Source organism: Podarcis melisellensis, assembly GCF_964234715.1.
Source record: "Podarcis melisellensis genome assembly, chromosome: 1".
Classification (NCBI taxonomy): Eukaryota; Metazoa; Chordata; class Lepidosauria; order Squamata; family Lacertidae; genus Podarcis; species Podarcis melisellensis.
Window position 1 is genome coordinate 92,771,153 of NC_138528.1, and position 13,060 is coordinate 92,784,212.

The 13,060-nt window shown below is 48.5% G+C and overlaps 1 protein-coding gene across 1 annotated transcript; it reads left to right on the forward strand.

The window, feature by feature from the left end:
- Positions 1-566: 566 nt before the first annotated feature.
- Positions 567-11,990, forward strand: EN1 (engrailed homeobox 1). Its single transcript, XM_081906501.1, has 4 exons — positions 567-895; positions 2,295-2,366; positions 4,410-5,443; positions 10,776-11,990. The coding sequence occupies exons 3-4, from the start codon at positions 4,612-4,614 to the stop codon at positions 11,090-11,092; spliced, it is 1,149 nt and encodes a 382-aa protein (XP_081762627.1). The 5' UTR covers positions 567-895; positions 2,295-2,366; positions 4,410-4,611; the 3' UTR covers positions 11,093-11,990.
- The last annotated feature ends 1,070 nt before the right edge of the window (positions 11,991-13,060 follow it).

The window sequence follows — 13,060 nt, forward strand, 5'->3', positions numbered from 1 at the left end:
CGTTGTCTTGCCGTAGAAATCTATGCAACCCTGTGCAGGCCGAAGGAATCGCATAAAATATACATCGAAAAAACAAACTCTAGCCATCCCTCTCTGTTTTTTTTTTTTAAATCTACACTCTGCTGCTGCTTTTATTATTAATTCTTAAAAATTCAAAGCGTGCCACGTTTTCGTAATTTTTATTTTTGGCTTATTTTGGTTGCAGCAGACTTATTTCCCATGGTTAATTTAAAAAAAAACACGGAGGGGGAGAAGGAAGCAGAGGGGGAAAGGGGGGGAAACACCCCACTGAAATTCTTATTTTAATGAATGCACCATAGATAGCTAGATAGATATAGATCGAAAGAACAGTGTTCTTTGAGTTTGATTTTTCTATCTTTGGACCAAAAAAAAAAAAAAAGGTCTAATACTGATCAATGTAGGAAGAATCAAAATACCATGCAAGCCTCTGGAACTGGGAGGATAACAGTCACCACCACCTCCAATTTCTCTTGTGTTTGGCGATTATAAAAAAAAAAATGTACAGACTGGGCCCAAGAATAAGGAGCCATCCAAAATTCAAAGCGGGGGAGCAGGCTTTTGTGGTGGTCGTGGTAGTTGTTGTTCCTTTCCTACTTGACGGATGGAGTAGGTGGGCTTCTCTTCGTTAACTCACAACAGCTCTGTGTTCGAGAGTGTCATAGAAGCAGCCATAAAAAGTTGCAATCGTTAGTTTCCTGCACCCCATCCCTCCTCGAAATCTCCTCCTCCCTTCATTTGGCCACCCACCAAACCCCAAACCCAGCAGATGCCCGCACAAGACGGAGAACCCCTGAATTCTCCAGGACGACCCTCCTCCTCCTCCTCCCTCCAGGAAGGACCGGAGGAGTTTCAGCAAACCCCTGGAGCTATGCAGGTAAGCGGAGGCTCGCTCCTTCCTTCCTTCCTTCCTTCCTTCCTTCCTTCCTTCCTTCCTTCCTTCCTTCCTTCCTTCCTTCCTTCCTTCCTTCCTTCCTTCCTTCCTTCCTACCATCCATCCATCTAGCCAGCCAACCAGCCAGCCTTCCTAGTGGCAGGTCGGGGCTGGTTTGGCAAGTTCTCTCGCTGCCCGGTTTTGGCCCATTTCGGGATGGCGTGCGTTTGAATGCGCGCGCGCGTGTGAGCGTGAGCGCGTGTGTATTCCAGTGCCTAATCAAAGCTATGGGTCCGCCAGCGCATTTATCATCCCATTACTGTAACAAATCCGGGCTCCCACTCCATGAAAGGTAAAATGAATTACCGACGTTAAGCCGTCAATAAAGTCATTTCTGTAAATGGTGTCTCCGAAGGACTGCAGCATTATTCAACCAGCTTTATCAGCAGCTGGGAAATTACGTGGAGAGGCGCGCAGCGTGTAATAGGGGCCCTGCTTACTTTGATTAAGCGCCGTGCCAGGGAATAGTGACAGTGCTTTTTGACCAGGTTTTATTCGCCGTCTTCTGATGAACGCCAAGCTGATCAGGCGGAATGAAGAGTAATTAAAACCTATAAATTATCTTTCGCAGCCCTTCTCAAGGCGTCTCTTTGCAGGCGAGATAAGGCGGCGGGCCCCCATTTACGACTCTGAAAGGGACTGAGGCGCACAAAGGCTACGCAGCTAAATGGGATATTGATAGTGTCCTAATTAGAATTTAATTAAGTACCCACGCTCGCTTTTGGGATAAAGATTTCAATTTTTTGTCCTCCGCCCTCCTTTGGTGAACTAAAATATAAATAAAACCCAAATTTAGGGAAATGGGGAGGGGGTTGGCTAAATCCGAGGAGATTTGGGAATAGCGAGATGTGGCTAATTTAACGTTGGGGGTCTTTGTGGGCTTGCGTCGAGTCTCCTCTGCCAGGTTGTAACGTATATATGTATACGAATGTACATATACATATGCTTGAAGTTGCTTTGAAAATGGGCCTTCTCGTGGGTCTTTCTCGAATAACCGCGATTTAAAGTCGTTGCGCTGTAGAATACTCTAATCCAATTATTAAGAAACAGTTACTCTTTCTTGGAGTTCCTGCGGGGAGGGGGAATCTCCTCGTTTCAGTGGTTTTGGTGTTTTTAATTTTTGTTTAAAATAAACGTACTTAAAATAAAAGTACCTACATGCACACATATCCTGTATACATATACATACATGCACACACAGAGAAAGAGAATTGAAATTATAGGATGCGCCCATTGCAAATCAATCTCAAAAATAAAAAGGGAGAATTAAAGGGGGAGATGAGAGAAAAATAACAATCAAGTCACGTGACTCCGATCTTCTTTCTCTCTATTCTGTGAACAGGTTTTCAGGCCTTTCCACCTGCAGCCTCAGAATGTTTATGAACACCTGGAATTGACGCGGAGTCACTGAAAGGTAAAACGTTTGGCCTCATAAATCGCCACCACGGGGACCCAGCGAATCCTTCTCAGCTCCTCTCCATTAAAAACGCAGTTTTAATATTTCATAACAGTGTTATGTTTTGACCAGGAAGGGGAAGCGAGTGTGTGTGCGTGAGAGAGAGAGAAGAATGCGTTGCAGACAATAAATGATCCATGCAAAAATGATTAAAGCAAGGATAACATTATATTAGAGGGCAACGTGGTGCAAACGAAAAGCAACAACAGACCAATCCTGTTTTGTCTGCAAAAAAATAAAAATCTCAGTGTGCGAATAAACTAAATGAATCCAGTTTGGATTATTGCTTTTAGCTTTTATGAGGATGATTTGTTTTTCAGTGTTCTTTCATATCACGTGTGTGTGTAACATTGGCCCGTCACTATCATGTAAACGAACCAGCTGGTAAATTGGCCGCTTTTGTACCTGGACGTTCAACCGCAGGTTAGGCTCTAGATTGAATACACTATCCTTTAAACCGACACTCAGCTCTCCAACTATTTTCCTGTTCTTTCAAATGACACCTGTTAATGAGTGAGAACATTATGGGGGCATATGCACGCTGATAGAATTATCTGCATGAAAGAAATATTGATAAATATTGATATTGATATTGATAAATTCCAGGGAATTGAAAAGAGTGCTTGCGCAAAAGTCAGCGTTTAACCATCGTGTTTGGTTGGGGTGTTGTTTGTTTGTTTGTTTTTTTTAAAAAAGAGTAAGAGGGGAGCATGTGCTTAAGTCTGCAATCCTATGCACACACATACCAGGAAAAAATTCCACTGATCTATTCCTGAGTCCACCTGTGCTCAGGATTGCTCAGCCACTTTCCTATTTTAAATCAATAAATCTGGATAGTGTTGGGTCGAGCCCTTTTAGTCTTTTAGAAACTCCCTGCATGGTCTTTTTGACAAAGCTCATCTATGTCCTTTTTTAAAGTTTAAAACAACAAACAAAAACAGCGGACACAAATCATAATTGCCACAGCAAACATGCACAGAGTACTGATAAATCTGTTTGGATTGGAACAGATATTTCATAATTGGTTAGGTTACTAGTCATACTCAGAATACACTTCCACCCCATAAACGTGTTTTTTGTTTTGTTCCGAATTTAGAAAAGCATTCTATAAAGAATTTAGCATCTACTCTTTAGAAATGATAATAATAAACAACACAGGAAAGATTTCATTCCGAATTTCTTTTCCGAATCTCAGAAGATAAACATGCAATCATCTTGTGGAGTTTCAACACGTCATTTGTGGGGTTGATTTGGATATTTGCTTTTTGAGAAGCATAAGTAAATGAAAAGTCCTGGGCAGGAGGGAAAAGGGAAGGAGAAGCAGACTCTAGAAAAGATGCGCCATGGAAAGCGCAAAGCTCCCTAGGTCTCTCTCTCTCTCTCTCGTTCCCTCTGAATCAGCCAACCCCTTGGATAATGTAACTGCAAAGTTCCAATGCAGCTCATTGGCCGACGTCAGGGGCGTCACAGAATTCCCGGGCTGCTCATTGGCTCTTTCCACGTGCGGGCCATCCTCACGTGCTTCCGGTCGGAATGAAAAAAAAGTGTGGCTGAGAGATTTTTTAAGGAGAGTTTGTTGCAAGATCGGAGCTGTCAGAGATTTTTGCTTTCTTTTTTTCCTTTTTTTTTAAAAGGAGAAGTGGGGGAAGGAAAGGTGGGAGGAAAAGATGCACGTGCGAGCGGGCGATTAAAGCATCTGCCAAGGCTGATCCGTGGGCAAAGCGGACTCTGACATTTGGGGAAACCCCAAAGCTGCGGAGCTCGGAGAAAGATGGGTAGATTGTGAGAAGACTTGGGGGGGAGGGGGAGGGCTTTGGGGGGGCTGGTTTTGTTTTGGTCTCTCTCTCTCTCTCACCCCCCTCTCTCTTTCGGAAGAGGGGTGAGAGAGAGAGGGAGGGGGAGAGAGAAAGAGAGAGCGAGAGCGAGAGAGGAAATATAAAACAACTGCCCCAAAAGCGCGAATCGCTCCAAATGTCTGAGCCTTTGGATATCTCTCTCTAGATTCCTCGGCGAGCCAACAAGTGGATTTTATTTTGCATTTCCCCCATCTTTCCAAGAACAACAGCAGCAGCAGCAGCGAGGACCCAACTACTCTGCCACCGCCCGGAAAAGTGTGGCGTGGTGGTGGTAGGTGGAGGGGGGACCTCGAGTGAAGAAGTGGAAGAAGAGCCAAGACGCCCATCTGCGGAGCTGGCAGCTGACTATGGAAGAGCAGACGGACAGTAAAAGTCTGCGAGACTCTGCTCCGACTCCCGGCAGCCGCCCCAGCAGCAGCAGCCCCAGCGCCAGCGGCAGCGATGGCGAGAGCGTGCCGCTGTCTCCCGGCAGCCACGCTCCCCTGTCCCCGGCCGCGCCGTGCCTCGTGTCCCTGCCTCTCCACCCGCACCACCACCACCACCCTCCGCACCACCAGCACCATCTCCCGCAGCAGCAGCAGCATCAGGCGCCTCCGCCTCCGCAGCAGCAGCGGCCGCCGCCGCCTCCGCAGCAGCAGCAGCAGCAGCAACAGCACCGCACCACCAACTTTTTCATCGACAACATCCTGAGGCCGGACTTTGGCTGCAAGAAAGAGCAGCTCTTGCTCCTGGCCGGGACTGCGGCCGGAGGAGGAGGAGGTGGCGCCGGCGGCGGCGTGGGCGGCGGCCGGGACAGGGACCTTGACCGCGCGGCCAGCTCAGGTAGAGAAAATGTCAACCCTCTGCTCGGCAGGCCCCCCAACCTTAGCGCGGAGTCGCACGGGAGCCCCGACAGCTCCTCCACGGCCTCCAAAGCCAGCCCCGCCGCGGCGGCCGCAGCGCTAGGGACGGCCAAGCCCCCCATCTCCTCCTCCTCCTCCTCCTCTTCCTCTTCCTCCTCCTCCTCCTGCTCGGAAGGGAGTGGAACTAACCCGGCGAAGTACGGGGAGCACGCCAACCCCGCCATCCTGCTCATGGGCTCCAATAATGGAGGAGCTGTTGCCAAGAGCGATTCTCAACAGCCGCTGGTTTGGCCTGCCTGGGTTTACTGCACTAGGTATTCAGACAGACCATCCTCGGGTAAGAATCCTCTTCCGTGCCTTCAGCGTTGCCCCCTTCCCCCCTGTCTTATATATACACCTGCCATTTCTATATATATATATATATCTATCTCTCTGTGATATGAGTGTAATCCTGCGGGGAGCGTTAACCATCCCACCGAACCCAGGAAGCCAAGCCCCTAAACCGGCCACCCTGACGGTGCGCTAAGACTTGAGGCGCAGAGCGCGCCGAGGGATCCCAAACTGCGCTGGATTAAGCAAATGGGAGGTGGCGGCTTGAGAGTATTTAGGAGTTTTGTGGAGCTGTGTCGGCGTTTCCCCTCCCTCGCCCGACCCCGACCCCTGCATTTTCTTAGGGTGCCCCACTCCGAGGTTTGCGGGGCTCCTGGTGTTCAACAGAGTCTTTTGCGCTTCCCCGGCAAGCCTTGCCCTTCGGAGACTGCAGTCTTAGGCTGCAAAACAGGGGGGCCGAGGCTGCTTGGTGATTCCCCCCTCGGCCCGAAGCAGCTTGCGGAGCAGCTGCGACCAAAATGCCCCCCCTCCCGGGGATGTCCGCAACCTGGGCTGCGAGGTCCGTGGAAGTGTCTCTAGTGGAGGCAGCACCTGGAAAGATTGGAGGGCCCACGCCGCCGTCTTCCTCTCTCTTTCTCCCCTTTTCAGGCCTCGAAGGGTGGGTGGGTGCCTCTCTCTTTCTGTAGTTAGGAAGGGGGAAGAAACCATGGTGTGCTTTCTAAAACTTTTTTTTCCGGATATATCTATGGCTGGGAGAAAATTAGAGATTTCGGTGTGGGACGTAGCTGCAGACAATCAGTGCTTTTTGTTGTTGTTCAGAAACATTCGCTGCTGAGCAATTGAGGAGTGAAGGAGACAAGTGTTGCCGTGTGAAGGATGCGTGTTTGAAGGAACTGGCATTGGCGGGGGCCGAAAAAGAAAGAGGAAGTGTGTGAGAGAGACAGAGAAAGAGAGAGGACAGAAAAAGAAAGGGCTTTCTTGGGAAACCCGCGGAGGCCTCCCGGCGGCGGAGCACAAGAATCTAGGCCCCTAGGCCTTCATTTTTCCATTCCCGTCTTCCAGACCGGCTGGAGGGGAGCAATTCCCACCCCGCATTTCGCTCTTCCCAGCAGCCGGTTCTCCCTCCCGCCCCAGATACTGCCGTGAGAATAAAGGTGTCCTCCCCCTAGAAGCCCCCCACATCCCCACCCCAATATAAAAACCCCCAGAATCCTCGATCCCGCTCGGAGGTTGAGGAATCTTCGGTTTCCAGAGGAGGGTTTAAATCCTTCCGGGAAAGGAGGTGTGGGAAGAAGAGTGACGAGAGGGAGAGAAAGGAGGGGGGGGGTCTGTCTCTCTGAATCAGCCCCTCCAACCCGTAAGGGCGAAGGAGTCGAGCGAGGGAGCCGCTGCGGGTCAGCGCCCGCGAAAGCGCCCGAAAAGGGCGACCGCTCGCCTTTGCGCTCCTGTCAACTTTCAGGGCCGAGAGAGCGAGGCAGACTGCGGAGCTGGGCGCTGGGAGGCAGGTGGCGAAGGAGCTCCGGCCGGGTGCGCTCCCAGGTCGCCTTCTTCGCCCCACTTCGTCCATCGCTCTCTCCCGCCGCCCCCCAACCTCACCAGCCCCGGCTCGGGGCTCTTTATGAACTCCTTTCTGCCGGCGACTGATCAATCCTCCGCTATCAGCGCCAGCCATCTCGATCACGCCGCTATTGACACATCCCCGCTCCTTGGAACTCAGAAAAGCCACTTTGATTGACTAAACGGATTGATTGAGTGATTGAGCTGTCAGCTCTACCTTCCGCGGCCAACTGCAATGATTTTATTACTGCTTTCCCAGGGCCGCTGCCTTGCAAAGTGTGTTTTGATAGGAAGGCTCCCCACCACCACCGGCAGCGGCACCCTGCAAAGGCAGCGCCCCGGCTCCCTGGAGAGGCCAGGACGGGCCTCTCCTTGAGAGAGGCTGCAGCGGCTGCTCTTGACGGTGGGCCCTCTCCGAAGCCGGCTAGGCCACCAAGCCCTCCTCTTAGCCCACCTTTCCCTGGATGTGAAATAGGGGGTGTTGATCTCTTGAGACTGGCAGTTGCCCCCACCGCCTCTCGCTTTCTCACGCCCCCCACCCGAGATCTGCCCGCTTCTTGGGAACGACTCCTTTAGAATCTGCTCCCCACTGAACAGAGAGATCCGAGCAGCGATCATCTATCCCCCGGGCAAAAATCTCAGCCCCCAAAAGAGCTTTTCGCCGCTAGGAAATTTCTCTTGGCTGTTGTTATTTTCCGTAAATGAGGGGACTGGGGAAATATCTTGAGATTTATTCAGCCGGCTCTGTTTAATCCCTTTCTGTAGTTTATTCAGCCGTCTCTCTCTCTTTCTCTCATCTACTGTATATATTTTTAAGCCTGGTTTTGAAAGCAGCCAGTCTTCTCAGAGCTACTTTTGCGGCCTGCTGACCGGAGAAGGTTTTCCTCACGTTCAAGCGACTGGCCCCAAAGCTGGCGATTTTTGGAGGAAGGCTACATTTTCATTTTGTACCCTTTAAAAAAAAATATTAGTGTTTGCGTAATTTTTAAAAATGGCGTTTTAAGGTACCCTTTTTGAACCCCCTTCACGGTATAAACTGCTTTGAAGAGGGGAATCTTACCCACGTATGAATATATTCCTTCCCTAAAATAATTTGTATTTGATACATTTCCCAACAAAGCAAAAACAAGGCGGCTTTGGAAAGACGATGTCTGAACGACAACTACTTGAACAAGGATCTGTCTAGATTTATTCCAGTACTTATTCGGGACACACTGTTTCGGAGTCATTGGCTGATGCCTAAAGTGCTCGAATTCTATTTAAGGGGACGATCTACTTCCTCCAGTCTCTCTCCCCCCACCCCCCACTTCTGCAATTTTTTAAAAAAGTTTCCCACCCGTTTCCTTTAACAGAGAAAGAGAGAGAGCGAGCGCTTAGAAACGAGAGGGATCCAGAACAATTTGCCTTAATTTCCGAGGGCTCCTTCAAGGCTATGGGTCTAGTTTTGGAGTCCTGCGGGGCCAAGATGTGTTGATATTAAATTGCTGGGAATCTGCTTCTAAGCAGAAACGCGCGGACTTCGAGGAAGCAGCCTTGCGCGCGTTTCGTTGGTTTTAAGAGATGTGCATTTTGAACGTGAGGACACCGGCTGGGCCAGATCTCTCTGTGAAAGATAATGTAGGAACGCCCTCCACTTGAAAATATATTTATCCGCGGCTTTTATTGGAGGGGTTTTGGTGGAGTGGAGACCAGCGGTTTCAGTGAAGTGTTCCCCCAGTCATTGTAGGAGATGAGGGTTTGTCTGGAATTGTGTATTTGCGTTTGCAGAATATACTTTTGCGGCAGGCTTCAAAAAATGAGCATCCAGCGCAATTTATTTTCCCTTATCATCATCATCATCAGTAGTAGTAGCAGCTGCCTTTGGACCAGCTTGCAATAGGGGTTGCTTAGTTTCCCAAAATAAGAAATTTATTTTCTGCCTGTGAGGGGAAAGAGGTATGAGTCTACAGCTGAGCACACATTGAAATAGGTATTTATAATCCGAGAGTCTTGCCTAAATTTATTGCCTGATGTTTTTTTTGTTTTAGAAAATAATGAATTTCAAAATTATAATATTAAATATAAATTAAACACATACATATACAACTTCCCAGGCTTGCTTTGTCGAGGGACGCCTTGGTTTGATTTGGAGGAGGAAAGTCTGGGTCCCGCTGCGGATCAAAACCGATTTAAAATCCGGTGTTGTCCCGGCGCATAAGAACCTCCAGCGCCGTCTGAGCAGCTTCTACTCCGAAGCTGATTCTGCCGAATTTAATGGGGCGGAATAAAATTCGGTATGACTTGCTCCCGAGTAGACAGGGTGAGGCCTACGCTGTTACTCTTCGTGCCTGCTAGTGGTACCGTTAGGCCCAGCCCCAAGCAGCAACAGAACCCGCTTCGTAAACAGCTTGCAGTGTTTCTTTTGGGTCCAGTCTTTAAGTCTGTTTACCTCGATGCTTATTTATCCTTACAATTCAGCGAGAACTTTCTGGTTGCATTATTTCAAACATGTCCTTGTAGTAAACAGGTATGTTGAGGGTAAATGACGTTGGGAAAGGTTTCCTGGGGTGTTACCTCTAACACGTACCATTTAACTCTAGCAGCGCCGGAAATGCTGTATGTTTGATTTTTAAAAACAAAACAAATCCAGGAACCCCACGCTTTCCTAAATGAATATAAACTGCAGCGAAGGCCCATAAGTGAGGAGCCCGCTTCCCTAACGCAGCCATCTGCCGAGGAAGCTGTGTGTGTGTATTTGTGGTTTTTTTTTAAAAAAAAAACTTTCTGATACTTTTTGCTGAAGCTCATAACTAATTAGTCAGACTTCTCCCCCGCTTTCCAAGTGTGTGCTGTAAAGTTAAGACGCTTTGCCTTTAAGAGATGAGAGCATTTAAGGAGAAGAGGGCCAAAACACCGCCTCTCCCATACGTATATTTTGTGTATTAGAAATGTGTGCGTGATTCCAGCTGCACCAGACTTGATAAATCCAAATTAACTGATTGATCTACCTCTCAGTCTCTTTCTCAAACTGTCTATCTGCAGATATAGATAGATGGATAGACAGATAGATGGTGATCAATAGAAAACTGCTTTAGATCTGGTGCGATCAAACAATAGAGCTTGGGCCAGGACCGGGAAAAGTTAGCAGAAGCATCCGCGTGCCTGACCAATACCTATCCTGACCAACGTTTCCCTTTGGATTTTCCGCCCCACTCCCCTTTGTTTCTTTGCTTCCCATCTCGCCCCTCTCGCCTTTCTTCCTTGGCGTCTTCTCCTCCGCGCCAGCTAAAAGTGGGCGATGCTGCTCTTCTAATGTACTCGCGCAGAACTTGGGACTAAGAAGGGCCTAGACTGTTTTGAAAAGCGCAGGGGTGGTAGTGGAAACAGGCGTCCTGAAGGATGTGGGGTGGGGGAGAAATGCACCCACGTTTTAAACAGTGGAGGAAAAGACGTAGGATATATGTGGGTTGGGGGAAATCCAAGCAGATCAGTTCTGACCCTGCCCATCCATCACGGTTGCCGGGTGCCCCTTTTGGAACGGGGAAAGGAGGCGCCCCCCTTTCCTTCAAAACAGAGTCTCCCCAATTTCCGGAATGCCCGGCGTTGCTCCCATGTGGCAGGCTCCCCTTTATGTGTGTTGCATGTGTGTGTGTGTGTTTTGGGAATGCTTCTGACCTGGCAACTGCTGTCCCCTTTTCTCTCTCGTGCCCCTCACCCCCTCCTCCTTCCCCTTTGTGTGCGTGTGTGTGTTTCTCTCTCTCTCCCTCCCTCCCTCCTCCACCCCTCGCACCCCCCCTTTGTAGGTCCCCGCACGAGGAAGCTGAAGAAGAAGAAGAACGAGAAGGAGGACAAGCGGCCTCGCACCGCTTTCACGGCGGAGCAGCTGCAGAGACTCAAGGCGGAGTTCCAGGCGAACCGCTACATCACCGAGCAGAGGCGGCAGACTTTGGCGCAGGAGCTCAGCCTCAACGAGTCGCAGATCAAGATCTGGTTCCAGAACAAGCGCGCCAAGATCAAGAAGGCCACGGGCATCAAGAACGGCCTGGCGCTGCACCTCATGGCGCAGGGACTCTACAATCATTCCACCACTACCGTGCAAGACAAAGAGGACAGCGAGTGAGCGCGCCCAGAGAGCACAGACCTTGTCGGGTTTATTTTGTTTTTTCGTTTTTTGATGCTTAATATTATTATTATTATTATAATTATATTATTATTATTATTATTATTATGAACCTGATCGCCAGGGAAGACAAAGAATAACCATACAAAGCAAAAGCAAAGCAAAGAGGAACAATTAAAAAGAGAGAGAGCGCGAGAGGACAATTTGGGAAAAGACAAAACACACGACAAACACGAAAGGACTTCTTTCCTGCAGTGACACACAGTTGTGGGGGACTTGGAAGGGTGCTATTTAAGAGAGAGAAAAGAATCAAATTTATTGTCTATTCATAGTTATAAGGATTCCGATTTAAAACAAAACAAAAACCCCGAACACTTACAAACAAAAAGTTATCTATATAGCCAAACATCGTATGATCTTGTATATATTTAATTTCAGGTAAGAAATGATGATGATAATGATGTGTAGCGTTTTTCTATTCGCTCAGCCGTTGATCTCCCCCCTCCCTGCCCACCAGCTCCACTTTGGTCTCCCCCCCTCTTCTTTTTCTTAATTATAGCTCTCAACTCCTCCAGCCCCCCCCTTTCAGCCTCCTGATTTTAAAGAATTTGTCTGGCTCTTCCCGACTTCCCTGCTCCCCCTTTCTTCTTTTCCCTGTCGCGTTTTCGTGTGTGCCTTTCTCCCTCTCTTTCATTTCCTGCGTGTGCGTGTGGTGTTTCTTTTTCTTCTTCTTCTTCTTCTTCCTCCTCCTTCTTCTCTCCCCCCACCCTACCGAGTAAGAACAATAACACTACGACCCACAGACTGCGAGACTGAACCCCTTGCTGCAAGCCAAAGATTTTTTTCTTATGTTCAGAAATCTGTAGTCTGAAATAAAGTGTAGATTGTGTTCAGGATATATACCGATTCTGTAATTCTTCTCTGTTCTCCAACCCCACTCCCCCTTTAATACATTAATATATTAAAATATCCTGTTCTTCTTAGTCTTTATATACATTTATCTCTAAAACTATCTGGCATATATCTCTCCCAGATTATTTTTTTTAAGTGGGGAGAATTTTTTAAAAAAACCAACGTCTTGTTTCCCTTGCTCATTTGCTCTCAGCTTCTTCCCTCGCTGTTGGATCCCTGGGTGGGATAGTAGGGCCCCAATCCAATGAACTGTAGTCCTACTAACTGCCCGGCTCTGAGCATGTTTACTTAGAAATTAGTCTTACTGAGTGCAATGGACCTACCCCAACAAAAAAAAACCCCACACCCAACAACAACCCAAAATCTCAGCCTAAGTCCCTTGGGAAGAGAAGGGACTTTTATCTTCCGGGCTAACTTGTTTCAACGGGATATGCTGAGCTATGTATAATATTTGTGGAGGAAGACTGAACACCACCAAAGATCTAGAAATAAGGTGCTTCGGTCCCAGAGATGATATATTTGTGTGTTTGTGTGTGAATATGAAATGAATGAAAGCTAATAATGTCATGAAATTTCCTGGCTCCTTCGAGTTCCAGGATGGGTTGGAGAGAAATTTGTCTGACAGCTCCCTGCCTCGCATCCAAGATCATATTGAATTTCTACTGAGGCGCTTTTTCGCCAGGAAGAGCAATAGAGGCAGGAGAGGGAGAGGGAGAGGGGAGGAGGGGAGGGGAAATGATCGGTACTTTGCAGACGGTTGCTTAGCAGCGCGGCATAATGAATGGCGGGGCGGGGGGGGTGGCTTTCCCTCCGCGGCCTTCTTCGAGCAGCCATTGCCTTTTAAAAATGTTTAAGTAAATTCGGCCTTTTAATGTTAGGGATTTATTTTTTTTTACTCCTCCTTCCCCCCACCCCCAACACTGAGATGGAGCAAATGGCCTCGCTTTCCAAGAGAGTTCCCCCGTGCCCACGAGGACGGCCACTTGAACTAACAGTTACGAGCAGGTGGATAAATCCGCCTTCTCTGGCAGGCCAACATTATTAAGAACAGACACC

Excerpts from the sequence above, each read along its gene's own strand:
- EN1 (XM_081906501.1), top strand. The coding sequence starts at position 4,612 with ATGGAAGAGCAGACGGACAGTAAAAGTCTGCGAGACTCTGCTCCGACT. Across the intron at positions 5,444-10,775 it reads TTCAGACAGACCATCCTCGG|GTCCCCGCACGAGGAAGCTG; the intron begins GTAAGAATCCTC and ends CCCCCTTTGTAG.